The sequence below is a fragment of the Pongo pygmaeus genome, chromosome 19 (genome assembly GCF_028885625.2).
Source record: "Pongo pygmaeus isolate AG05252 chromosome 19, NHGRI_mPonPyg2-v2.0_pri, whole genome shotgun sequence".
Lineage (NCBI taxonomy): Eukaryota > Metazoa > Chordata > Mammalia > Primates > Hominidae > Pongo > Pongo pygmaeus.
This window is the reverse complement of record NC_072392.2, coordinates 69,062,526-69,086,487: the sequence shown is the minus strand read 5'-3', so window position 1 is coordinate 69,086,487 and position 23,962 is coordinate 69,062,526. Positions and strand designations below refer to the sequence as shown.

At 42.8% G+C, this 23,962-nt stretch overlaps 2 protein-coding genes across 3 annotated transcripts in view; both read left to right on the top strand.

Moving 5' to 3' along the window:
* The first annotated feature begins 1,531 nt into the window (after positions 1–1,531).
* The window catches only part of KAT7 (lysine acetyltransferase 7), a 42,775-nt gene continuing 20,344 nt past the window's right edge, over positions 1,532–23,962 (top strand). Inside the window, exons 1-5 of one of the 2 annotated variants that reach the window (XM_054456536.2) lie at positions 1,532–4,064; positions 7,128–7,275; positions 11,970–12,146; positions 13,552–13,791; positions 20,596–20,678. In XM_054456536.2, coding sequence (XP_054312511.1) covers positions 4,050–4,064; positions 7,128–7,275; positions 11,970–12,146; positions 13,552–13,791; positions 20,596–20,678 — 663 coding nt within the window. In that variant the 5' untranslated portion in view covers positions 1,532–4,049. The remainder of the gene's footprint in view (positions 4,065–7,127; positions 7,276–11,969; positions 12,147–13,551; positions 13,792–20,595; positions 20,679–23,962) is intronic. The other variant, XM_054456537.2, reaches the window with a different exon arrangement.
* LOC129016836 (signal recognition particle 14 kDa protein-like) lies at positions 7,285–11,905 on the top strand. The gene has a single exon (XM_054456543.2). It carries the CDS (start codon positions 10,579–10,581, stop codon positions 10,909–10,911), a length of 333 nt encoding a protein of 110 aa, XP_054312518.2. The 5' UTR covers positions 7,285–10,578; the 3' UTR covers positions 10,912–11,905.

Below are 23,962 nucleotides of genomic sequence, written 5' to 3'. Positions count from 1 at the left end.
AGTGTGTGCTCACTGGCTTGTCTTCCCTACTGGATTCTAAGCTCCTTTAGGGGAAAGTTGGTGTTTTGTCCATGGGGTATAACTCAGTGCCTGGTACCTGGGTGATTAATGCCTGCGTAATCACTCTGCATGTCTTCAGTTAAAGTGGTTGAACAGAGGTTGAACAGAGTTAAAGAGGTTGAACAGATAAAAGCAAACAATCACTGAGACCATGTAAAGATATAGTCACTAACATTAGAATGTTATAGCCATGACTAGAGTGACTGGAAATACAAATAACAATAGCCATTTATTGAGCAATTACTCCATGTCAGGAACTGTGCAAAGAGCTTCAAAACACTCATCTCCTTTATTCCTTACAACCTTGTGAGGTGGCTATTAATGTCCCCACATCACAGGTGAGAAAACTGAGACACAAACAAATTTAAAACTTGTCCAAGGCCAGGCATGGCTCATGCCTATAATCCGAGTGCTTTGGGAGGCTGAGATGGGAGGATGGCTTGAGGCCAGGAGTTCGAGACTAGTCTGGGCAATGTAGCAAGACCTCATCTCTACAAATAATTTAAAAATTAGCCAGGCATGGTGGTGTGTACCTGTAGTCCTAGCTACTTGGGAGGCTGATGCAGGAGGATTGCTTGGCCCAGGAGATCAAGGTTGCAGTGAGCTATGATTGTGCCACTGCACTCCAGACTGGGTGACAAGAGTGAGACACTGTCTCTTAAAAAACAAAAAACAAAAAACAAAAACAAAAACTTGTCCAAGAGTAATGCAGGTAGGAAGCAGCAGAGCGGAGATTAAATTGAGATCTGACATCAAAGCCCTGTACTGGACACTAGTAGAGCTGATGATACAATAAACATGATTTATTTATGTTTCTATTATCTGTTTGGGAAGGGAAATGAACAGAATTATCTACCAAATTGTACAAGGAAAATAACAAATCCAGCAGTTAAGTGCAAAATAACGTATCATTACGCCCTACTACCTTACAAAGAATGAATTGGAAAAGATTTTCTGAAAAAATAAAATTTTAATGAGGGTTAGGAGATGCATCCAGGCAGGAAGGAAAGCCTGAGAAAATAGAAAGGCAAGGAGAACTGTCCAGAGTGTCAACGTGAAGTCTGGTGGTTGAGGACAGCCGGGGGCAACCAGTCAGAGGCTTTGAAATCAACATCAGTTCCTGCTTGGAAAGCTAATTGTGTTGTGATGAACATGACCCTCAAAGTAAATATTATATTTGGTTTAAAAAAAAAAAGAAGAAGGAATAAGCTTTTAAGATCCTCCCCTTCCCCATTCTAAATATACCTGGCTGGTCTACTTTCAAGTACTATACACATTTTTTTCCTTATGATCATGCTTCTATCCTACTGGTGTTAGTTTTTTCATCTTTCTGCCAGAGTGTACACTTTCCAAGGACAAGAACCATATCTAAATGAAACTGTAAACTCTTTAGTGTCAGCTGCAGTCTTAGGGAATCTAGCATAAGAAATTAACTAATGTCAAACATGTGTAATGCTGGTATTGGTGTGATGGATGCAAGTCAGGAAAAGATCTTATTCTAAAACACTAATTTCCAGGGAGGGTAACTTCACCATCTCTGAGCGCTATACATTCAGAGACTGTAAAACAGTAATGATATTCTTACTGAGTAGCAAGCATTTACTGTGGGAAGAACAAGGTTTGAGCACCATTAGAAAGCATGGTATGGGCCGGGCACAGTGGCTCACACCTGTAATCCCAGCACTTTGGGAGGCTGAGGCGGGTGGATCACCTGAGGTTGGGAGTTCAAGACCAACCTGACCAACATGGAGAAACACTGTCTCTACTAAAAATACAAAAAGTAGCCAGGTGTGGTGGCAGGCACCTGTAATCTCAGCTACTCGGGAGGTTGAGGCAGGAGAATCGCCTGAACCCGGGAGGCGGAGGTTGCAGTGAGCCGAGATCGTGCCATTGCACTCCAGCCTGGCAACAAGAGCAAAACCCTGTCTCAAAAAAAAAAAAGAAAAAAAAAAGAAAGGCTGGTATGGCTGGGAGTGGTGGCTCACACCTTAATCCCAGCACTCTGGAAGGCTGAGACAGTAGTTGAGCTCAGTAGTTTGAGACCAGCCTGGGCAACATGGTGAAACTCTGTCTCTACAAAAAACACAAAAATTAGCCGGGTGTGGTGGCACACGCCTGCAGTCCCAGCTACTCGGGAGGCTGAGGCAAGAGAATCCTTTGAGCCCACGAGGTGGAGCTTGCAGTGAGCTGACATCCAGCCATTGCACTCCAGCCTGGGCAACACAGCAAGACTCTGTCTTGAAAGAAAAAAAAAGAAGAAGAGAGAGAAAAAAAAGAAGGATGGTATGAAATAATTGAGATACGCTCTTAATGTAAGAGATCCTTACCACCAGTTGGGGAGCCAGAACATTCAAATGTAACCTCAGGAACGTATCAGTGAGTGCAAAATAACAGAGTAATGGTATGAAATTAAATGCTTAAGTGGTGAGGGGCTACAAAGAAGTAATGTGAACCATTTTCAAATAAGTTCTTATGTGCAGTTCAACCTAAGTAGGTTATCAAAGGTATTTATACTAAGCACTAAAAGCTAAGTATTAAATACTAAAAGCTGCCTGTGTCAGCACTGGCCCAGGACATCCCCAAGGAGAGTGCTGGCTAAAGGTCTGGAACTTTAACTCTTTAGAGTTCTTTACTTAGCACATCAATCAGATGTTTACTTTCTGCTTCTTTGTTCTTTAGCCCTGCTCCTGGGGGAAATCTCCATCTTAACGGGGCCTCAGTTTGAAATTGGGGTTCGGGATCCTAACTTAATGACTGAGCGTGCTTGGGTTCCACCCAGTCGCAATTGGCCAAGATTTGGTCCTCTCAAGGCCTTTCCTCCGGAGAGATTAATTCCTCAACGCCTGCTCTCCACTTTCCAGCCTTTTCTTAAGGCGCTTCTTTCAGCCTAGTATCTGTGACCAACTTCTCCTTCCTAGGCCCTCTCATTATTATTTAAATGTCCATTCTTTTGGGGGCTTCAACTTCACTAAAAACATTCCTTCCTCTTCCTCCGCCTCGTAACTCTCTGCTCAAGCATCTGGATTCCAGAGGTCATTTGAGCTAAGTGGGGTTCAAAGCTTTTCTGACTCTGGTACTGCATTCCCCACTTTCAAATCACATTTTTCACCCCAGGGCCCCCAGTGGTCTCAAACCCAAACACAGTGCGGGAAGGAAGTGGGCGCTCGCCACAGAGTTAAATTGGGAATTCTTTGAGCTGCAGCTTCTGGAGAATGGTTTTGCCTCCTCCCCGCGACATCAACTAACTCACTTGCTGTTAGCTAAGGGCAAGGACAATGTCTCCTCTACCAGACAGGAAACTTGATGGCGGACGCTATCCTTTAGTTCCTTTTTCAATTCCCCATTCCCATCCCTTCGAGACCAGGATGGTTCTTAAAATACAAACTTTCTTTTACAAAACATCCCTCCGCAACTTTGAGTTTATATAATAAACGGAAACGTCCTTTAAACAATCAGGCTACGAAGGGGTTAAATCTAATCTCAGCAACCTGATGGGTTCTGGGGGGTTTCCTTCCTCGACTCTAGAAATTAAAACGACCGGGAAGAGAAATTTTGCCCAAGGTAAAGATGAGAACCGTTTACATCAACTGTCAGGCTTCTGCCCCAAACAAGAATGGCTACCCACGCCCACAAACAGAGCCACTCACGTAACTAAAAAATGGTTGGCTCCGGGTTCCACCACTGGAGTCACTTTCTGCCCAACTTCAAAATGGCGCTCACTAGCTTCACCAAAATGATCGAACCTCCCAGCACCCTCTCTGGCCCGTAATGTCAGGTGACGCGAGACCCAGCCGGAAGTGAAGGAAAAAGCGCTTCAGCCCGCGGCGCCTGCGCAGAACGCTCCAGACGCTGAGAGGCAGGAGGCACTAGGGATCGTCCGCAGGATTGGGACTGCTACAGAGGCCGCCACGGAGCCCGCCGGAGCCACCGTTCCTGCTGCTGCTGCCGCCGCTGCCCGAATCGGAAGCGTCGGGCCGCAGCCGCCGGCAATGCCGCGAAGGAAGGTGAGAAACGGGAGAGGAGGGATGGCGGGTTTCTAAGGACAGTCGATTGAGCACCGTGACGCAGTTGGCCACGCCTCACAGTGCTTGGGTCCCAACTTCCCGCTCTCCCGAACCTTGTTCAGCCACCCTCTCTTCTGTCCATACCCAACAGAAAAATGTGGGCCCGACCCTGGCCTCGGCCTATGCTTGCAACTATTCCCGCCCTCTGCTTGCCTGGATCGGAGGCGTTCTTCCTAATTGGTCGCTGAAACGTCTGGAAGCATATTGATTGGCTGGTGACGCCGCCTGTTTGGGCCCAACGGTCACCTCCCCGCGTGCGGGGTGGTGTCTGGCCCCGGCCCCAGCGCTCTCCCACTGGCTGGAGAGAACGATCCCTCCTCTTCTGGTTGGTCGGGGTTGGCAGTCTGTCCTGTGGGGGCGCGGCTTAAGCGGACCTCGATTGGGTGGCCCGAATCCCCGCCTTTCCGAGCGGGGACGCTGATAGGTGCAGAGGCGGGGTTTTGGAGGCCTCGTTACCTTCCAGGTGAGGGGCACAACAAAGCAGAAGACTGGGTGGTGGGAAGTCAGCGTCCACTCCCAGGGGATCCCTCTCAGGCCAGTTGCCTCCGAGCAGTTGCCTCTTTCCTTATTTGCTAGTTCGACAGCGCCTAGAAAATGCAGTTGGTAAAAACTAAAAACTTCTAGAATTAGAAGGCACTTAGAAGATCAGCCAGGAATGGCCCCGTCCTTCCTTCTTACAGCTGAACTAACGGAGGTCCATGGAGTGCCGCGAGCCACTCAGGCCTCTCAGGATCAGTGGCAGATCCAGAATGTAGAACAAATGTAACTCAGTTCAACAAATGTCTGTTGACTACTTTCTGCGCGGTGGTTGCTGAGGATTCAGAAATTAATTAGATGTGATCCCTGGCTTAAGGGTATCACAGCCCGATAGGAGAAAACAGACATGAATAACCTTAGAAGGATGTAGTAAGTTCTCAGCTTGGAGGTGTATACAAAATGTTGCAGGAGGGAAGTGAAGGAGCAGTTAAGTCTGCCCTGGAGTACAGTGGGAGGTATATTGGTAAAAGCCACAGAAAAGAGCTGAGTTCCAGGATCAAGCCAGGAAGGAACAAGTCTCACGTCAAGGCTTTAAATATCTAGGTAATTAGACTATAATGGTGACTTTTAAGATTCCCCCTTCATTTCAGCCGTTTTCTGTGATTCTTGCTCATTTCCTGGCAGGTTACCCTTAAGGTATTTGGAAAACTGGGTGGTATTCTTACTCATATCAATAGAAATCTTTCTCTTCACAGAGGCTTTTCAGGTTGAAAATGTACACTTTTTAATGCCTCCCAAAATGACCTCAGCTGGTGGGTGGTATGTATGTGTTTTTTGTTTGTTTGTTTGTTTGTTTTTGAGACGAGGTTTTGCTCGTTTCCCAGGTCGGAGTGCAATGGCGTGATGTTGGCTCACTGCAACCTCCGCCTCCTGGGTTCAAGCGATTCTCCTGCCTCAGTCTCCCTAGTAGCTGGGATTACAGTCGGATTCCATGACGCCCAGCTAATTTTTGTATGTTTAATAGAGACGGGGTTTCACCATGTTGGTCAGGCTGGTTTCGAACTCCTGACCTCAGGTGATCCACCCGCCTCGGCCTCCCAAATTACTGGGATTACAGGCATGAGCCACCACGCCCGGCCGGTGGTATGTATGTTAAGGCTCACCAAATGCAGGAATAATATTGGTGCCTTGAAATAGGGCCACAGTCCTCTTTCTTAATTTCCCAAATACCAGGAGTTACTTGAAAATGTACATTTTTTTAGTAACCTGTTTGGCGGCAAACCTGTCTTAATCTGTCCTGAGGCTACTTATGGTTTTTGTGTGTCTCATTTAGTGTGACTGTTTATATTTTTTGCTGCAGAAATATTATTATGTTTTGTTATTGGGTGGTATTTGCAGGATACATGCAAAGTACTCCCCTTCTAAAAATCCAAAACAATTACAAATTCTAAACACAACTGGCCCTCAGGGTTTTGAATAAAGAATTGGGACTTACAGTGTGAATCTTTGTATTGTTTTTAGCAAATATTTTTTCCTTTCTGGTTTTGTAAAGGGTATAGCGTTAGTGCTTGATTGATAAAAGTTATCTTTATGGCTAAGAAAGAACTCCTCAGGAGGATAATAATTGACAAATACTTGTTCATTGAAAAGATGGTTTTGAAAACAACTGTTTTTGAATACCCATGAGTCTTCATGTGCAAGCTGTCTTTTTGGAAGATAGATGGCTTTCATGTGGAGAAACTTCAAGGATAGATGGCATACGCACTAACAATTTTCATCTTTTTCTGCTTAAATTCTTTTGGGATTAGAGTTGTGGTCCATGATATTTTGAGATAGTATGTGGTTTTTAAAAAATGTGATAGCTTTTCATGGAGACATTGAACGAAAGCTACTGTAAGTTAAATGAGGTCCAGCACCAACGATTTTCTCACTACAGTGGACCTTTTTTGTGATGTTGATCTCCAAATGGTCTTGGTTAATACTTAGTGCTAATACAGTAAGAATTAATTCTCTTCATGGCCGGGTGTGGTGGCTCATGTCTGTAATCCCAGCACTTTGGGAGGCCAAGGCGGGTGGATCGCCTGAGGTCAGGTGTTCAAGACCAGGCTGGCCAACATAGTGAAACCCCGTCTCTACTAAAAATACAAAAATTAGCTGGACGTGGTGGCAGGCGCCTGTAGTCCCAGCTACTCGGGAGGCTGAGGCAGGAGAATCACTTGAACCCGGGAGGCGGAGGTTGCAGTGAGCCACGATTGTGCCCTTGCACTCCAGCCTGGGCAACAAGAGCGAATGAAACAGAAGCTCTTCATTTATTTAACAAAAGTCCCTTATTTGTAGGTTGTTCCATTAAGTGTTCTAAATAAAGTGAAGTTGCCTGGGGGTTGGGAGGATGGGAAATGCTTGTGGAATCCTTATTTAGGTTTGAACTTGGGGTTTTCAGTGTCACAGCTTGTTTTATTTTCAATGTTAATGCAAACTCTTAGACCAAATGCTTCTATGCTAATATCTGGATCTATGGTATTACAGAGGAATGCAGGCAGTAGTTCAGATGGAACCGAAGATTCCGATTTTTCTACAGATCTCGAGCACACAGACAGTTCAGAAAGTGATGGCACATCCCGACGATCTGCTCGAGTCACCCGTTCCTCAGCCAGGCTAAGCCAGAGTTCTCAAGGTAAAAAAATCTTCATTTTTCCTTACCACTCTTCACATCTGGCTGACTGGCCCATCACATTATTTTCCTAGTTAATGTGGAAACTGGTCCCTTGGCTTGGTGTAGATGACAGTGCACCAGATGATTGGTAAAATGTAGAGTGAATGCAGAGTTGTCAGGTCTTTAACAATGCTTCTGTTGGGGGCTACTATCCAATTTGTAGACCCAAAGGAACTGCGGATGGTATAATGGATAGAGGCACACGTATGTCTTGAGTTATTTGTTTGTTTGTTTGTTTGTTTTTTTAGATCGCAGTGTCTCCATCAGTAAAATGGGAATGTTATCCCTTCACTTTCTGTTTGAATGTTTGAGGCTTAGGGACTTGAAGTCCAGATGATATCTGACTTATGGTGGTTTGATTTAATTTTTTTTTTTTTTAACTTTACAGTGGTGCTAAAGCAGTATGCATTCAGTGGAAACTTTTAGAATTTTGAATTTCGGTCGTGTCCTGGGCCAGCGATATGTGGCCCAAATATTTTCTCATGTTGCTGAGCGGTGGCAATGAGCCATAACTCCAGTCAGTGAGCCGTAACTCCCAGTCAGCCATTTGATCATGAGCGTAAACCAGTACTCTTCAGTGTACTGTCTTTAATAAATTATATGCAATATTCAACACTTTATTAAAAATAGGCTTTGTGTTAGATGATTGTGCACAATTGTAGGCTAATGTAAGTGGTTTGAGCCTATTTAAAGTAGGCTAGGCTAAGCTATGATGCTCGGTAGGTTAGGTGTATAGTGCTTTTTTTATTTTCTGGAGACAGGGTCTTGTGCTCTGTTGCACAGGTTGGAGTGCAGTGGTGTGATCTTGGCTCACAGCAGCCTTGACCTCCTTGGCTCAAGTGGTCCTCCCACCTCAGCCTTCTGAGTAGCTGGGACTACAGGTGCACGCCACCATGCCTAGCTAGTTTTCTTTGTTTTTTGTAGAGACGAGGTCTTATGTTGTCTAGGCTGGTCTCAAACTCCTGGACTCAAGCAGTCCTTCCACCTTGGCCTCCCAAAGTACTGGGGTTATAGATGTGAGCCACCATGTTCAGCCTGTAAATGCATTTTTAACTTATAATACTTGCAACTTATGATGGTTTTATTGAGACTTAACCCCATTATAAGTCAAGGAGCATCTGTAGTCTCTTGGACTTATTATTGGCAGAGGCCCACTTCTAAAACCATGTTTAATTCTGGAATGTAATCCAATAAACACTTGATAGATATTAATAGTTGTACCAAAATATCAGTGTGGAAAAATGGAATTTTGCTTTGGTAATAAGGAATTGAGAATCTTGGGGTTGGAAGGTAGTTTCAAGTATCTCTAGTGCATTTAGGCATCTGGGGTTAGATTTGGAGGGTACCCTTGACCCTCCTGGCTCTGCTTTGGTATTCCCTGAGGAGGAAAGAAGGTTGGAGCTAATACAGAAAGCTGATGATCAATAGGTGATAATAGATTAAGGGAAAAAAACTTCAACATGTTTTGAGCACTTCAACAGTGTTGCTTTGGTTAATTTTTTTTTTTTTTTTTTTTTGAGATGGAGTCTCGCTCTGTCGCCAGGCTGAGTGCAGTGGCATGATCTTGGCTCACTGCAACTTCCGCCTCCTGGGTTCAAGCAATTCTCCTGCCTCAGCCTGCAAGTAGCTGGGACTACAGGTGCACGCCACCATGCCCAGCTAATTTTTGTATTTTTAGTAGAGATGGGGTTTCACCATGTTGGCCAGTATAGTCTCAATCTCTTGACCTCATGGTCTGCCTGCCTCGACCTCCCAAAGTGCTTGGATTATAGGCGTGAGCCACCACGCCCTGCTGCTTTGGTCACTTTTATATGAGTATGTTGCACAATGAGAGAAAAACCATCAGTTTTTCAAGCAAGAAAGTGGGAATATCCTCTTCAACAACTGTTCCTAACTTTATTTTTGAATTTAGGATTTCAGCTAAAGTATTGCTATTGTCTCTTGATTTCTTAAGCTTTAAATTTTTACCACAATGAGATTATGGATAAATAGCTACTATAACTCAAGCAGTATGTTATGTACTAGGAACCATGATAGAAAAATCATAGTTCCTGTCCTCAAGGATCTTACAGTTCAGTGCAAGATACAGATATGAAAATTAATCATGGGAATAAATTATGGCAAGGGCTGTGAGAGGGGTTTGCATAGAGTACTACATAAGCCCAGAGGTGGGATAGCCAACTTAGGGCAGCACTCCTACAATGATGAAGTCTTTTTTGTTGTTGTTGAGACAGAATCTCGCTCTGTCGCCTAGGCTGGAGTGCAGTGGCATGATCTTGGCTCACTGCAGCTTCCGCCTCCTAGGTTCAAGGAATTCTCCTGCCCCAGCCTCCCAAGTAGCTGGGATTACAGGCGAGCACCACCATACCTGGCTATTTTTTGTATTTTTAGTAGAGACAGGGTTTTGCTGTGTTGTCCAGGCTCATCTTAAACTCCTGATCTCAAGTGATCTGCCTGCCTTGGCCTCCCAAAGTGCTGGGATTACAGGCGTGAGCCGCCGTGCCCAGCTGCACACTGATGTCTTAAAGGCTCTGATAGGAATTTACAAGTTGAAAGATGGGAATATGTTATTCTTGGCAGATGGAACAGCATATGCTAAGGAAAAGACATAAAGTTCGTAGAAAGTATAATTGACCATGCGCTAGACACCTGAAAACTAAATATTCAAAACAGCTAGGAAATGCGTAAGCGCCAAGTCTCTTTCTGGTTATCATACCTCATGACCACAGAGTTGCACAACTCCAGGGGTACCATTTACAATGTCAGCAATGTAAGGTGGTCCTCCCTAGAGCAAAATGTAGATCATATTGTGAAAGGAGGCCCTTTGGAGATGTACAAATTGATAACCTTGCTCTGTGCTAACTTTTCTCACCCGAAAGTTGGGAAATTTTCAGTTTTCTTCTTTGGAGAATCTATAAGATTTCTTCAGATTTTTTGTTTTTAAAATATACGTTGGGGGGTGCAGCCGTGAGAGAGTGAGGCTGACACCACGCCCTGGCCTGTGCATCCCGCCCTCCGAAAAAAAAAATTAATTAATAAAAATAAAATATACTTTAGAGAGGATTTTGAATGTTCTCACCACAAAGAAATGACAAGTGTTTGAGATATGGATATGCTAATTATTTTGATTTCATCATTACACAATGTATACGTCTATCAGAACATCACAGTATACTCCATAAATATGTACACTTATATGTCAATTAAAACAAAACTAAGACTGCTAGGGACTTACGCGGAGGGAATTGAGCCAGCGTCACCACAATGTTGTTGTTGGAGAGCGAGGAGTTCCTGACGGAGCTGACCAGACTTTTCCAGAAGTGCCGGATGTCGGGCAGCATCTATACCACCTTGAAGAAGTATGGTGGGCGAACCAAACCTGTTCCAAAGAAAGGTTCTGTGGAGGGCTTTGAGCCCTCAGACAAGTGTCTGTTAAGAGCTATCGATGGGAAAAAGAAGGTCAGCACTGTGGGGAGCTCCAAGCAAGTGAATAAGTTTCAGATGGCTTATTCAAACCTACTGAGTGCTAACATGGATGGGCTGAAGAAAAGGGACGAAAAGAACAAAAGTAAGAAGACCAAAGCAGCAGCACAGTAAAGGGCACAAATTTCCTGCTTTCACCTATTAACTATTGAATTGTTATTTTTTCCTTTGGTTTTTACTTTTGGCCACATAGCTAGGTTTCTGGTTCCCCTACCCTAGGTGTTTTCACATAAGATGTAGGATCCTTTTGCAAAGAATAGTTGCAATGTTTATAGGGTAGTTGTGGTAAGAATCTAGTTTATTTTACATTTGGCTAATTGGTCTGTACTGCATGGTTATATACTCCTGGATTATAGATTAAAAGTCTGTAGTCATCTCTGAAGAGCAAGCTATGATTAAACATGCCTCTTTATAAAAAAAAACACACAAAAAAACTAAAACATATCTACATATATTTTTAAAAAATGCTTTAATTTCAGCTTTGAATTTCCTTCATTTCCTTTGTCATCAGGTTAGAGATATAAAAGGGCTGCTGAGTGCCTCAGAATAGGTTTTTCCATCCAAAAAACAAAATGCTGCATTCCTGCTTTACCTTTACGAATATATTATGATTGTGCCAGAGAGGGTAATAAGAAAAAAAATCAGCCCCTTAAGAACGGAAATCGTTTTGTTTGTTGTCATATCTTTGGTAATAGAATATGTGTTTTATGGTGGGTTAGAAAAAGGGAAGAATGAGAGGATGCAGTTAATATTTATAAAGCACTGTGTACCACGGATCATGTTAAGTGCTTCACATGCATTATCTCACCTATTCCTCACCACAGTGTTATGAGGAGTGTGCTGCTGGTATTTTCCTTTTCAATAGGTCAGGAAACAGGCTTGGAGAAAATAACTTGCCCAGGATGCTGCAGCTAGTTGGTATGGTGGAGTGGAGTTGAATCAAGTTCAGTCCTAATTCCAGAACCTAAACTTATTAACGCTGTACTACATTACATCTGTATACCTGAGCTAGGCGCTTTTGCTTATATTTTATTTAATAAATAGATATTTTAAGGATTTGTTGGATTTTGTGAAATATGAAGAGGAGGAGCGACATTCTAATAAATTATATGGATAGGTAGTAAAACAGATTTCCATCTTTTTTCTTTATTTTCTTTTAAAATTGGGATCAGATTCCAGTCCTGTTCGAAATTTGCAGTCTTTTGGCACTGAGGAGCCTGCTTACTCTACCAGAAGAGTGACCCGTAGTCAGCAGCAGCCTACCCCAGTGACACCGAAAAAGTACCCTCTTCGGCAGACTCGTTCATCTGGCTCAGAAACTGAGCAAGTGGTTGATTTTTCAGATAGAGGTGAGTGGGTATGGTATGACTTAGACCTATTACAGAGCATCTGGGTAAAATTCTTTTTAAGGAGGGCTTGGGGCCACTGCAGGTAGATGCCTAATACTTCAGCTAGATGAATGCTGTTTGCTTGCTTCCTTATGTCTTTTTTTTTTTTTTTTTTTTTTTTTTGAGACGGAGTCTCGCTCTATTGCCCAGGCTAGAGTGCAGTGGCGCAATCTTGGCTCACTGCAAGCTCTGCCTCCCGGGTTCACGCCATTCTCCTGCCTCAGCCTTGTGAGTAGCTGGGACTACAGGCACCCGCCACCACGCCAGGCTAATTTTTTGTATTTTTAGTAGAGACGGGGTTTCACTGTGTTAGCCAGGATGGTCTCAATCTCCTGACCTCGTGATCCACCTGCCTCAGCCTCCCAAAGTGCTGGGATTACAGGTGTGAGCCACTGTGCCTGCCTCCTTTCTTATGCCTTGCTGAGGACAGTTTGATATCAGAATATTCTCAAGGTCCAGAATAGCTGGAGTATATTAAATCAGACCTGTAATAGGAAAAAGAGACTGGGCCCTTCTTAACCACAGATGAAAAGGGCTTGAAGCAGACTTTTCTTATAGCCATACTTCTCAGTCCGTTTATCTCCAAATTTCTTAATGCAGAGGTTACAGACTGGTGAACTACTTACTTCTAGCTGTCCGCATGGTTGGTTGGTTTGCTTGCACAGTGTTTAAAATTTTTTAAATTTGTTGCTAGTGTATGAAAACAGAATGATTTCATATAAAAACCTGGATTAATAGTTTATTTTAAACAATGAAAAGATCTGGGAACACTGGGTGGCCAATCACCCATAGTAATAATTGGCTGGAGTTGAATAGTAGTTGTCCCCTTTAGATGGACAATGAGCTGTCTATTTGGCCTTGCTGAGCCCCTGTAGGCATTTGGTTTGCAATTCCTGATATAGAGTCTGGAATTTCAAGATTGAATTGTTAGACTACAAACAGGCTCACTCAAGAATCTAAGTCCATTCACATCTTACACCAAGCCTGTTCAGTGTCATCCAGAAAGACAATCACTGTCACTCATCTTCTGTCCTGTGTATCTTCTGGAAGGGAAGTGGGATAGTAATATTTTAAAAATGTATTTCCATCTAGATTTGATTATCCATGATTAGCAACTCAGGAGAAATACAGATAGGTGTAATAGATGAAGTACAAATTTAATTTTAATCAGAATTTAAAGTTGCACAAAATGAATGGTGTAGAAGTGCCTCTTCATTTTCCATTTAGCCGTCTAGCAGCTGAGTAGCTGAAAGTTACTGGTTAAATCATAGAAAAAGAATCTGGGAAGCCCATAAACTCTTCTGAATAGTAAACTTCTAAATAAATGAACTCCACTCATAACTTCTACCAATTGCTTTTGCTTTAGAAACTAAAAATACAGCTGATCATGATGAGTCACCGCCTCGAACTCCAACTGGAAACGCACCTTCTTCTGAGTCTGACATAGACATCTCCAGCCCCAATGTGTCTCACGATGAGAGCATTGCCAAGGACATGTCCCTGAAGGACTCAGGCAGTGATCTCTCTCATCGCCCCAAGCGCCGTCGCTTCCATGAAAGCTACAACTTCAATATGAAGTGTCCTACACCAGGCTGTAACTCTCTAGGTCAGTGTGCCCCAGCTTCATGACATCCTTTGTTCTGTGGTTCTCCCAGGATCATCCAGAAATGTTTTGTGTTCTGTTGGGATTTAGCTTCTTAGGCTCTTCAGTGATCATGTGCTGAGTGATAATGAGTTGCTCATTGAATAAAAGCATTTCTCTTCTTGGCCGATGGTCCATAATAATAGATCTGGTTGTAAGGAAATTAACTATGATGAGCCATTCAGTTTATCTAGAGCTTTTCCCAGTGAAAAATTCCCTCATTTTCCTAGCAAAAGCAAAAAAGACTATCTCCAAATATCTTACTGCGTGGCACATAGCTTGTACTCAGTGAGGACTAGTTAAGGATAAGGTAGTGCAGAATAGTGGTTGCATGGCCATAGCTGTTAAGGAAATGAGAAAAACATTTCCTGTCAAGAGGCTGTGAAATTAGGAGTACACATGGGACCCTGGCCTTCTGTAACTTTAGTAGCTTTAGGTCTCTTGCTTTGTGTACTTAGTAAATATAAACAGGATAAAATATTTCTTCTGGGATAAATAAGTATCGTATTATTTTCTTATGAGTTTTACCCCTTATTGAATTACTTCAGAGATTCTTGTGGTTTGAACCTTATTTGTGCACCTTCGGTGAGCTGAGGTGCAAATATTGGGCTTAAGGTTTTGTCTAGAGTTGAAAGATGCTGATTGGGAGGTAAGGGGCCTTTCACTACTGGGTCTACTTCTCAAATTCACCCTTTGCATGTGGCTATCAAGTTTGAAAAACTGTAGAACAGAGTAAGTTGCTGCTTGACAGGCCAACAGTACACTTTCTGTAGTGTGTTTTGTTTGTTTGTTTGTTTTTGAGATGGAGTCTCGCTCTGTCGCCCAGGCTAGAGTGCAGTGGTGTGATCTCGGCTCACTGCAGCCTCCGCCTCCCAGGTTCAAGCGATTCTCCTGCTTCAACCTCCTGAGTAGTTGGGATTACAGATGCCCACAACCACACCTAACTTTTGTATTTTTAGTAGAGATGGGGTTTCGCCATGTTGGTCAGGCTGGTCTCGAACTCCTGACCTTGTGATCTGCACGCCTTGGCCTCCCAGAGTGCTGGGATTACAGGCATGAGCCTTTTGTTTGTTTTTATAGAGAGACAGGGGTCTCACTTTGTTGCCCAGGCAGGGGTGCAGTGGCATGATCATAGCTCACTGCAACCTTAACTCCTAGGCTTAAGTGATCCTCCCATCTCAGCCTTCCAAGTAGCTGGGACTACAGGCACGTGCCTTTCAAGCTTGGCTTTTTTTTTTTTCTCTTTTTTAGTGATGAGGTTTTTGCTGTGTTGTTCAGGTTGGTCTTCAACTCCTGGGCTCAAGCGATCCTCCCCACTCAGCCTGCTGAGTAGCTGGGACTACAAGCGTGAGCCACCATGCCCAGAAAAAAACTTTTCTATAGTGTTTAATTAATTTGGATTGTTTCCTGGCCTTTTTTTTTTTTTTTTTTGAGACTGAGTCTTGCTCTGTCCCCCAGGCTGGAGTGCAGTGGCGCGATCTTGGCTCACTGCAAGCTCCGCCTCCCAGGTTCACACCATTCTCCTGCCTCAGCCTCCCGAGTAGCTGGGACTACAGGTGCCCGCCACCATGCCCGGCTAATTTTTTGTATTTTTAGTAGAGACGGGGTTTCACCATGTTAGCCAGGATGGTCTCGATCTCCTGACCTCATGATCCACCCGCCTTGGCCTCCCAAAGTGCTGGGATTACAGGCATGAGCCACCGTGCCTGGCCATTTTCTGGTCTTATAGCAGTTTCTTAGATAATTTCAAACCATCAAAATGAATAAATACAGCAAAGTTGTCTTGAACTCCATACCAGTTGTCACTCAAAGAAGATAATTGTTTCAGGCCTGCATTGATTTCCTTGGAATAAATAATGAGAAAAACTAAGAAAGACAATATATAATACTAGTATATGATATGATGGCTAATGTGCTTTAAGAGTTTAAGGGGATCGGCTTGCCATGCAGCAAGAAAAGGAATTTTCCTCTGCTTCTGCTTGTTACTAACCATGCATTGCTAAATTGTTAATTTTATGTACTATATTTGGTCATTCATGCAGCAAATATTTACTGAATACTGGTCATGTGCCAGATACTGTTTTTAAGTTATGAGGATGTAGCTATGAACAAGTCAAAGTCTCTGCTCTCATGGAGCTTACAGTCTAGGTGAGGAAGGCAAATACATAGACGTATAATATATTAACTGGAGATAAATGCTGTGAAGGAAAATGAAACTGGGAGTACTGAGGGTAGGATATTATGTGTGTATATACATACATATGTATATGTATATGTGACATATATATGTAGTTGGCTAGGAAAAGCTGCTCTGATATGGTCACATTTGAGTGGAGATTTGCTGTTGGAATATTTGAGAATAAGCATTATGGGTAAGGAGAACAGCAAGTGCTCTGGGCAAGAGCGTAGTTAACCAGTTTGAGGAACACTTAGAGGCCAATATACCTGGGGCAGAATGACCAGAATGGAGAGGAGGAGATAGGTCAGAATGGGGCCTGATTGTGTTATTTATGCCCTGAAGTTAACCTCTTAATGGGGTAGACCATAGGGTAAATAAAAAATATGTTGTATTAGAGGAAAGTTTACTTGTATTTGTTTATTTATTTATTTTGGAGACAGAGTCTCGCTCTATAATTACCAGGCTGGAGTACAGTGGCATGATCACTCACTGCAACTTCCGCCTCCCGGGCTCAAGCGATTCTCGTGCGTCAGCCGCCTGAGTAGCTGGGGATTACAGGCATGTGCCACCACGCCTGGCTAATTTTTTGTATTTTTTAGTAGAGACAGGGTTTTGCCATGTTGGCTAGGCTGGTCTCAAACTCTTGGGCTCAAGTGAAAAAGTTTACTTTGACTTTGGTTTTAATGTATTGGAACTTTGAAAAATATGAACCTGAGCTTCCAAAGTATCCTTTTTTTTTTGAGGCAGAGTCTCACTCTGTCACCTAGGCTGGAGCGCAGTGGTGCGATCTCAGCTCACTGCAGCCTCCGCCTCCCAGGCTTAATTGATCCTCCAACCTCAGCCTCCCAAGTAGCTGGGACTACAGGCACATGCCACCATGCCCAGCTAATATTTGTATTTATTGTAGAGACAGGGTTTCACCAAGTTGCCCAGGCTGGTCTTGAACTCCTGGGCTCAAGTGACCCTCCCACCTCAGCCTCCCAAAGTGTTGGGATTACAGGCGTGAGCCACTGCACCGGGCCCCAAAATATTCTTGACCCTAGTCTATTCCTTAAGAGTTTTATGTACTTGTGAAAAATTAAAACTATAGGAAAGTTTGAAGTACATTAAGTAAAAATTTCCCTTCACTCATACCCCCAGAACTGTGCCACAGATACAAAACTTCTGTTTGCAGTTTTCTATGAATGCTTCCAAGTTTTTCTACATATATAAGCACACATATATGTACACATATTTCCTTTTTGTGATTATTCATAAAACGGAAAATAGGATACATTTGTTGGTTGTACATCTTGGATATTTGTATTTAGAGGCTTGTCTTTTTAAAAGATGCAGAGATTTCATTATATTGATAGTTTATAAATTATTTAAATTGTCTTATTGACATTTAGATTGTTTCTCATTTTCAGCTTTTTTGAACAATATTGTAATGGGTAGCCTTGTATGTACATATTTTGGTGTCTTTGTAGCAAATCTGTAGGATAAATTCAGAGCAGTGGAATTTTTAGGTCAATAGATCAGCTGTTCCTTTTTTATTGTAGATAATAGATTGGTTTTAATTAACATATAAAATAAAGCATGCCCTGAATAAATTACTAAGAAGTATGGATATGCCTGGGTGGGGTGGCTCATGCATGTAATCCCAGCACTTTGGGAGGCCGAGGTGGGCAGATCACCTGAGGTCAGGAATTCGAGACCAGCCTGGCCAACATGGTGAAACCCCATCTCTATTAAAAATACAAAGTTAGCCAGGCTTGGGGTTGGCGCTTGTAATCCCAGCTACTGGGGAGGCTGAGGCAGGAGAATCGCTTGAACATGGGAGGTGGAAGTTGCAGTGAGCTGAGATTGGCCATTGCACTCCAGCCTGGGCAACAAGAGTGAAACTCCATCTCAAAAAAAATAAGACGTATGGATACATAGTATGTGAAAAGCAAGTCTTGCAATAGTAGTGACATTACTTTTTTTTGAGACAGGGTCTCTCTGTCATGTAGGCTGGAGTATGGTGGTGTGACCATGACTCACTGCAGCCTTGACTTCCTGGGCTTAAGTGATCCTGCCACCTCAGCTTTCTGAGTAGCCAGGACTACGGGCATGGACTACTGTGCCTGGCTAATTATTTTTATTTTTGTAGAAATGGAGTCTCACTATGTATGTCGCCCAGGCTGGCCTCAAGCTCTTGGAATCACATAGTCCTCCTGTGTTGGCCTCCCAAAGTGCTGGGATTACAGGTGTGAGCCACTGAGCCCAGCTGATGCTACATTCTATGTATGGTATTTGATCAGTGAGGATGGTTTTTCGTGTTCAAGATAATTTTGCGGACCTCTAAAATTGCAATTTTTTTTTTTTTTTTCTGAGACAGAATCTTGCTGTGTTGCCCAGGCTGGAGTGCAACGATGCGATCTTGGCTCACTACAGCCTCTGCCTCCCAGGTTCAAGCCATTCTCCTGCCTCAGCCTCCGGAGTAGCTGGGATTACAGGCATGCACCACCATGCCGGTCTCATTTTTATATTTTTTTAAGTAGAGACGGAGTTTCACCATGTTGGCCAGGCTGACCTCAGGTGATCTACCCGCCTCAGCCTTCCAAAGTGCTGGGATTACAGGTGTGAGCCACCGTGCCTAGCCCTAAAATTGCATTTTTTAAATTTATTTATTTTATTTATTTATTTTTGAGATGGAGTCTCGCTCTGTCACCCACGCTGGAGTGCAGTGGTGCAATCTCGGCTCACCGCAAGCTCCGCCTCCTGGGTTCACACCATTCTCCTGCCTCAGCCTCCCGAGTAGCTGGGACTACAGGCACCAGCCACCACGCCTGGCTAATTTTTTGTATTTTTAGTAGAGACAGGGTTTCACCGTGTTAGCCAGGATGGTCTCGATCTCCTGACCTCATGATATGCCTGCCTCGGCCTCCCAAAGTGCTGGGATTACAAGCGTGAGCCACTGCGCCCAGCCTAAAATTGCATTTTTAATAATACAGTCCCAGAGAAATGATGGCCTGAATGTCCTAAAATCACCCATTCATCAGTACTTGGACTGTTTTTTCCTTTTAAAGTTTATTCTATAAAGTATGTTGTGTAAGCTTTAAACTCCACTTTCTTCTTTACCCCAAATTAAATGTCTTTTTTTTTTTTTTATGAAAGATGAAGATTTTTGTAGACTTGCTGTTCAGGTTAGCTAACTTTTTATCTCATTAGCATTGTCCTACGACCCCTTTCAATCTTAGGTGTTTTATAAACCTTTGGGTTGAAGAGAAATATATAAAAAGGAAATAATGTTCAATTCCCTGTTTGTTTTCAAAACAACCAAATGAAAAATAGATGAATGGGCCGGGCGCGGTGGCTCGCGCCTGTAATCCCAGCACTTTGGGAGGCCGAGGCGGGCAGATCACGAGGTCAGGAGATCGAGACCATCCTGGCTAACATGGTGAAACCCCATCTCTACTAAAAATACAAAAAATTAGCCGGGCGTGGTGGCAGGCGCCTGTAGTCCCAGCTACTCAGGAGGCTGAGGCGGGAGAATGGCGTGAACCCAGGAGGCGGAGCTTGCAGTGAGCTGAGATTGCATCACTGCACTCCAGTCGGGCAACAGAGCGAGACTCCATCTCAAAAAAAAAAAAAGAAAAATACATAAATGAAGAGATACCCATTTAAATAAAACAAGCTTTCGTGTTTTGTTATTCCTAACGTTTTTCTGTCTTCAGAAGGCCTTGTGTTACTGCCTGTTTCGGGCTTGGTGGCTCATGCCTGTAATCCTAGCACTTTGGGAGGCGGAGGCAGGAAGATTGCTTGAGTCCAGGAGTTCAAGACCAGCCTGGGCAACACTGAGACCTGTTTCTACAAAAAATTTTAAAATGGGCCCAGCGTGATGTTGTGAGCCTGTAGTCCAAGCTACTTGGGAGACTGAAGTGGGAGGATCACTTGAGCCCAGGAGTTCAAGGCTGCTTTGAGCCATGGTTGCACCACTGCATTCCAGCCTAGGTGACATAAAAAAAATTTTTTAAAGTAAAAAAATCTGATTATAGAAGAATCCTAAATCTTTAAGCAAAACTCAGTTCTCCCTCCAAAAAATAAGTATTTAATCTGGTTTAAAGTTATGTAAGTATGTTTGCTTATATGATAGAAAAGGCCGCTTCTCCATTTTTCATAAATTTGAGTATTGAAAAGGGTTAAATTCAGGTTGGATAACATTGCACAGTAGAAAGAAAAGTACACTTATTATACATATAACCTGATTAATTTAGTATAGGAGAGTTACATTCCACCGAAAGAAAGTGTTCCTGTTCATAGTCTTGTGCTTTAATTACAAATGTTGACTTCGTGACATTTTGAGATTTGAGAAGTCTAAGAGCAGAAAGAATTATAGTTTATATTGATCATACATAAGCATGTTCAAAGATTGCCAGATCCATCCTGTGGAAGAAAAGAATGAGTGCAAGTTATAGCCCTACCAGCCTTACCTTTGGTGGATTCAGTCTGATCAGACATATATTTGATAAAAATGATGTAGCGAAAAAACAGGTTTGTCTCAGAGAAACATACTACCTTCTAAGCTTGTCTTCTTTCTTGAGATTAAGTTTTCCCTCCTTTAACAGGACACCTTACAGGAAAACATGAGAGACATTTCTCCATCTCAGGATGCCCACTCTATCATAACCTCTCAGCTGACGAATGCAAGGTAATTGTGCTCTCATTTATTCAACACATGCTTATTGAGTGCTTACCGTTTGCCAGGCACTTTGCTAAACACTGGGGATACAATGGCCAACAAGATGGGTAGGGTCCTTGTTCTTACATTGTAGTGGAGGAAACATAAAAAACAATGTGCTTTTTAAGAAAAAACTAGTTAAACAGACAAAAGAATTGTAATATGTAATGAGTGCTTTGAGAGAAATTAACAAGGAGATTATGAAACATTTGGAACATCAGCCACTAGTGCATTGATATTTTCTATTGAAAATTGGCTTTGAAGACTGCTAGGGACTTACTCCACTAAGGAATAACTTGCATAAATATGTGATCTTAATATTTATGCATTCGGTTCTCTTCTCATAAATCTATGAAGTCATTTTGCTTTTAAAAACTTTTCATAATTCTTGTCCCTTTTTCTGTCCATTTCTGTGAAATACTTTTTGTTACTCTCAGTCACACCTACTCTTGGCTAATTCATCTTTTAAATTCTTGAAACATAGCTCCTAAATAAACCTTTGGGATTTTGAGATAATGTATTTAAGTAGAAGCTCAGCTCCTATTTGTGTGTTCTTGTGTGGGTTGCTGTTCCCAAGGATGCAACCAAAGATCTAATTATGGGGAAGCAAGAGTGGAAAATGTTATTAATTAAATGGATTGCTTGAGTAGTATTGGACAGGTTATCTAAGCTGGTTAGACCAAAGTATTATTGTTGTTTTTGTTGTTACTTTGCTAATGACACCAGGGTCACAGGTTTATTCCTGTCTGAGCCAATTTCATTGTGAGGAAAATTAGATTCCCTAGCTAACATTAATTTTCCTTGATTCAGAATTTGTTCTCTTATTTACAGGTAGACCGCAGGGGTAAAAGTTTCTTTTGTGTGGTTAGTCTTTCAGTAAAGTTGTGTACTTTCGGTGCTTATATGGATTTTAAAGTCGATGACCCTACTCTTATTTTTCTTCATTTCAAATCTTTTTATAAGTGGCAGTTCCTTCTGCTCTGTGTAAAAGTAAGTTGTAGATCTTCTCATTGTCCTCCCATTATTCTGGGACTAAATCAAAACAGAAAAAGCTGTGCCCACATCTATGTCAGAAGCAGGAAAGGCTTCAGGTACTTCTTTCTCAGAAAATAACTGCGATCCCTGCTTTTTGAGAGTTGTTCTCTACCACTTGTCTCTAAATATAATGATCTGATACTATGGATGGTTTTACATAAAAATCTTCCCGAGATGTCTTTTGCTTTTGAAATTGTTAGTTTGTAGCAATATGACCATGTTACGTTAAGCAGTTTATTTTAGAAAAAGAAAAATTTCAGTTTGGTGAAGAAAATTCTGACAAAAGGAAACATTTCTATCTTGAATTTATCCTCTTTGTTCTCTCTTCTTTGCAAGGGGCATTAGGCACAGAATAATCCGTCTTTACTACTGGAACATGTGCATGGAGGATCAGGAGAATTTCTGAGATGATATATTTTTATTACATTTAGAACCCTAAGTGGAAAGATTAGACAAATTCCCCACATTTATTAACAGCTCTAGTGTTTTTGAAGAACCTGCATATACGTGATTGCTCTTGAGTTTCCCAGGACACCCTTGCGATCAGTGATGTTACATTTGTATTCAGTCATATATTTCTGTAGCTGCATGTGCCAAATACAGGTGTCTGAGGATTCAGTGAATAAAAGACTGCATTTAAGGAGCTCATGTTCTCACAGGGGGAGGCAACGTAAACCTTCAAATTAATAAGTAAATAATTTTGTGCAGTGATAAGTATTGTGAGGAAAAAAAGACGAATGATATAGAGAGAGTCTGTTTCGGGGGTGAGGGTAGGGATAGCACTGCTTTTCCCAGGATGGTCCTGGAACACCTTCCTGAGGAGATGGCATTTGATCTGGGACGTGGATGATGGCAAAGAAGCAGTTGTGTAAAGATCTAGAAGAAAAGATATCTAAGTGGAAGCAACAGCAAGTGCAGAGGCCATGAGGCGCGGCTAAACTGATGGGTTTGAGAGGCTGAATGAAATTAGGCCGTGTATGGCTGGATCCAGATCATAAAGGACCTTGTGGACCTTGGCACAGGCGTATATTTTTGTTCTGATAGAATGAGAAGCATTTGGGGGCTTTAACAAAGGCACGATAGGATTTCAGGCACACTTTTTAAAACTGAAGACTTGTTAACGTGGAGAATGGAATGTGGGGGCAAGAGTTGATGCAGGGTATAGGGTGCTTGGGAGACTGCATAGAAGTTCAGGCAGTAGTTGGTGGACTGGACTAGCTTTGTATCGGCAGCAATTCTAAGACTAGATTGGATTCAGGATACGTTTTAGAGGGGAGCAACCTGTTAGGCTTGCTGATTGATTTGATGTGAGGTGTGAGAAAAGAGAAGAATCTAGGATAACATTCAAGTTGTTGACCGGATCAGCTGTTTAGACAGTATTGCCGTTTATTAATACTGGGAAGATTTGGGGTAGAGCAGATTTGTGGAGAAATACCAGTCGTTCTGTTTTGACCATTCTGAGTTTTAGTGGTGAAGTGGAATAAGTAGTTGGATATCAGTTCCCAATTCCCAGATTATGAAACAGAAACTGTTGAGAGCTGATGTGATTTGTCTGAGGTCATGTAACTACAGAATTAAGTTTCCCTGGAGACTTGAACCCAGGTTTTCTTTTTTTTTTGAGACAGTCTCGCTCTGTCACCCAGGCTGGAGTGCATTGGTGCAATCTCAGCTCACTGCAATCTCAGCCTCCTAGATTCAAGCAATTCTCATGCCTCAGCCTCTTAAGTAGCTGGGATTACAGGTGTGCGCCACCACGCCTGGCTAGTTTTTGTAGTTTTAGTAAAGACGGGGTTTCACCATGTTGCCCAGCTGGTCTTGAACTCCTGGCCTCAAGTGATCTGCCCACCTTGGCTTCCCAAAGTGCTGGGATTACAGATGTAAGGCACTGCATGTGGCCAAGCCCAGGTTTTCTTTCTCTTTTTTTTTTTTATTTTTTGAGACAAAATCTCGCTCTGTTGTCCAGGCTGGAGTGCAGTGGCGCGATCTCGGCTCACTGCAACTTTTACCTCCCGGGTTCAAGCAATTCTCCTGCCTCAGCCTCCCGAGTAGCTGGGATCACAGGCGCCTGCCACCACGCCTGGCTAATTTTTTGTATTTTTAATAGAGGCGGGGTTTCACCATGTTGGCCAGGCTGGTCTCAAACTCCTGACCTTAGCTGATCTGCCCGCCTCGGCCTCCCAAAGTGCTGGGATTACAGGTGTGAGGCACCACACCCAGCC